Source organism: Olea europaea, unplaced genomic scaffold (genome assembly GCF_002742605.1).
Source record: "Olea europaea var. sylvestris unplaced genomic scaffold, O_europaea_v1 scaffold4232, whole genome shotgun sequence".
Taxonomy (NCBI): Eukaryota; Viridiplantae; Streptophyta; class Magnoliopsida; order Lamiales; family Oleaceae; genus Olea; species Olea europaea.
The window spans coordinates 11666-15291 of record NW_019262153.1 but is presented as its reverse complement, the minus strand read 5'-3'; the positions used below and the strand labels follow the sequence as shown (position 1 = coordinate 15291).

At 34.1% G+C, this 3626-nt stretch overlaps 1 protein-coding gene across 1 annotated transcript in view; it reads left to right on the top strand.

Annotated features, from left to right (window-relative positions):
- Positions 1-272: 272 nt before the first annotated feature.
- The window catches only part of LOC111387747 (sulfate transporter 3.1-like), a 5749-nt gene continuing 2395 nt past the window's right edge, over positions 273-3626 (top strand). Inside the window, exons 1-6 of the mRNA XM_023012332.1 lie at positions 273-709; positions 808-1015; positions 1256-1427; positions 2400-2465; positions 2632-2745; positions 3333-3449. Coding sequence (XP_022868100.1) covers positions 403-709; positions 808-1015; positions 1256-1427; positions 2400-2465; positions 2632-2745; positions 3333-3449 — 984 coding nt within the window. The 5' untranslated portion in view covers positions 273-402. The remainder of the gene's footprint in view (positions 710-807; positions 1016-1255; positions 1428-2399; positions 2466-2631; positions 2746-3332; positions 3450-3626) is intronic.

The following is a 3626-nucleotide window of genomic DNA, read 5'->3' as shown; positions in this document are numbered from 1 at the left end:
TGATGTGCATGTGTCAAATAAATACAATCTCTTTTATTGTCCCTCCTGTTTGGTAGGGAATTAATTTTATTTATTTATTTATTTGATTGAAAAATTGTGAATCAAATATGTATAGTTAAAATTAATTCTTAATTTTACTTTAAATTAAAATCGAAATTTTAATTTCCACCAAATATCAACATAAATATCAAGTTGATTTATGGGTCCACGTAATGTGATCTTAAAACAGTACATTCACTGATACCCTCGGCTATAAAGGACACCCACTCCCACCACCCTAAGCCCACCCCCAATGCCTCCCTCGGTCCCTTCCTTCCTCCTCCACCACCTCCAGCAGCTAAACTCTCTTTGCAACATAGTTATCTAAACCCTCTACACTTCTAAACTCACAAGAAAACATAAATGGGTCAAGAAGATCACCGGCGGGTGGCAATCCCGCCGCCGCAGCCATTTGTGAAGTCACTGAAGAACACTCTAAAAGAGACATTCTTCCCCGATGATCCACTCCGGCAATCCAAGAACCAGCCGCCGCGCCGGAAGTTCCTATTAGCTCTTCAGTATCTCTTTCCAATCATCGAATGGGGTCCTAAATACAGCCTTAACTTCTTCAAGTCTGATCTTATTGCCGGAATCACCATAGCCAGCCTTGCAATTCCTCAAGGAATCAGTTATGCAAAACTTGCAAACTTGCCACCAATTCTTGGCCTATGTGAGTGAAAACATACACTACTGTTGAGCCTAAGTTGATTAAAAGTGCTTTTCAGATAATGACTTATTTTTCGCTTGTTGATGTGATTACTGCCACAGATTCAAGCTTTGTTCCGCCATTAATATATGCAGTCTTTGGAAGTTCTAAGGATTTAGCAGTGGGGACTGTTGCTGTTGGATCACTCCTTACAGCTTCTATGTTAGGCAATGTAGTGAATGCAAATGAGAATCCAAAACTTTATCTTCATCTTGCTTTTACAGCAACCTTTTTCACTGGCCTCTTCGAAGCTGCTCTGGGCATTTTCAGGCAAGTTAAAGTCGAGATGGATTACTTTACTTATTTACATATCGGGCACCCCAACAATTTTAGTAAATATTAGTAACTCGATTTAAATCCAGATCTTTATCTGGCTCTAGTAACATGTTATATGACCTCATTTGAAATCTCGATCTATAGACTATTAAACATATAAATGTTTTCATTTAATAGGTTTAATTAATATAAATAATTTTTATTTGTATTAATATCGGTAGAAAAATATTGCAGGTTAGGGTTTATAGTGGATTTTTTATCCCATGCAACCATAGTAGGGTTCATGGGAGGAGCAGCCACTGTTGTGAGCCTTCAACAGTTAAAAGGGATTCTTGGCCTCGACCATTTTACAAGTGCTACAGATGTTGTGTCCGTCATGCGTTCGGTTTTTAGTCAAAGACACAAGGTATCTTCCTCCCCGTCTTTTTCGAGCGTGTTTGATACACAATATGATATAGTAATTACGTATTAAAGATATTAGCGTCAAGAAAAAAATGATTTTATTTTGTTCTTTTTCCTTTTTTAGCCAAAGTTTCCCAACTTGTTTGGTACGCAATATGGTATAGTAATTATGCACTAAAGAAATTCACGTGTAGAAAATAACTTTATTTTATTTTATTACCCTTTTAATTTCATGTTTTTAGCCAAAGGTCTAAGTACCTGTCATCTTTTCTAAGCATGTTTGGTATGATATAGCAACTACGACTACTTAATTAAGAGATAAGCGTCTAGGGAAATATGTTTATTTTTATGTCTTTTTCTATTTTTAGCCAAAAGTCCATCCTTTCGTCTTTTCCGAAAATATACTAAAGAGATTACGGTCTAGAAAAATAACTTTTTTTTTTTTTGAGCTATTTAGAGAAAAATATCAACACGTTTAAAATTTACTTATTATTTTTCAAACATATTTTTTTGTAAGTTAAATTTTCTGATTTAAAAGCAGAAATGTTAAAACGTCATTTCTAAACTAAATTACTTGTTTTTAATTCTTATCAATAAAATGTTATTCAATTTTATAAAATCACTTCTTCACTTAAAGCTTAGCTAAACGTGCACTAAATAGTGTTCACTTATGTACAAAAATAGCTCTTTTTCGTAGCAATGAATTTTTCACAGTTTTACGATTTATCATCTAATTCCTTCTAAGCCTCAGGTAACACTGCACAGAAAAGTAGATAAAAATATAAATTTTTAAATAATATATATACCTATTTCCCAGTTTCATAATATAGTCTTCTGTCCTTTAGAAAAAAAGATAAAAGTAACAATAAAAGCTAACAAAAGGCAAACTTTTACGTGATCGGCGTTTTTGTCATTTTTCAATCATAGAACTGATTGAACGGTAAAATGCTGACATTGTCGATATCTTGTCTTGCAGTGGAGATGGGAAAGTGCCGTGCTGGGATCCGGTTTCCTTTTCTACCTTCTGCTTTCCAGATATTTCGTAAGTAATTTAAAATCCTAATAATTAATCAATAATTATGAATTTTGTCGAATATATTCTTGATTGTGCTTAAAAGTAATTGATTATTTATTTTATCAAACACAAGTTTTAAGGTTACTTTTTTTATTAACAAAACTTATATCCGTGTGCGATTATTAAATCTTAGAGCAAAAAGAAACCAAAGTTGTTCTGGATATCGGCAATGGCACCACTAACATCAATTGTCTTGGGAAGCCTTCTTGTTTACCTCACTCACGCTGAAAAGCACGGCATCCAAGTGGTAAGTTTGATAACTCGATATCTTGATATGGTATTTTATGTGTTTATTATGCGCAAGTAAGTTCAATTATTGTTCGTCCGCATGCTTAGAAAACTTTTGAATGGGTGGTCCTTGGCCTTTATTACTATTTTTGTGTCTTCGGACATCTTCTTGTGTACCTCATTCGTGCTGAAAAACATGGCATATGTGTTTATTACACGCATGTTCGTGCACATGTTTGGACAATTGTTGAATGAATGGTCCTTGGTCTTACTTATTTGGTAAAGTCTTGTCCTATACCTCACTTGCGCTTGGTAAATTTGATAATTTGGTACTGTTACATGTATACCGTAAGCACATGTCACCAATTTATGTTCACGGAAATATGGTGGAACAAATCTTGTCTAGAGAAATCTTCTTGTTTACGTCACCAAACTGAAAAATAAGATAACCGCATGTGAATTCATTTAATGTAGGTTGCACAATTGCATATATTCAGACAAACTTGCTTGGATTGTCCTCAGCACTTGGAATTCTTTTTCATTTTTTTTGCTTTGGGAATAAGAGTTCTTACATGGTGTACAATTTGGAATTATATGTATATACAGATAGGATACTTGAGGAAAGGGATAAATCCTCTATCAATAATGGATCTGGAATTTGGATCGGCTTATTTGACCACAGCAATCAAAACAGGGATAGTCACGGGTTTAATTGCTCTCGCGGTAAGTTTGGAACACAAATATCCAATAGAATTTTACAATACAATGAATAATTTGTTCTTGGTTGCTCTTAATCATTACGACCAGAAAAAAGGTAAAGGTCATTGACGAGAAAAGTAAAGGGTCAAGAGTTGAACTGGGTTTAAACTAGTAATTAAAAAAATTTAAAGAAACAAAATC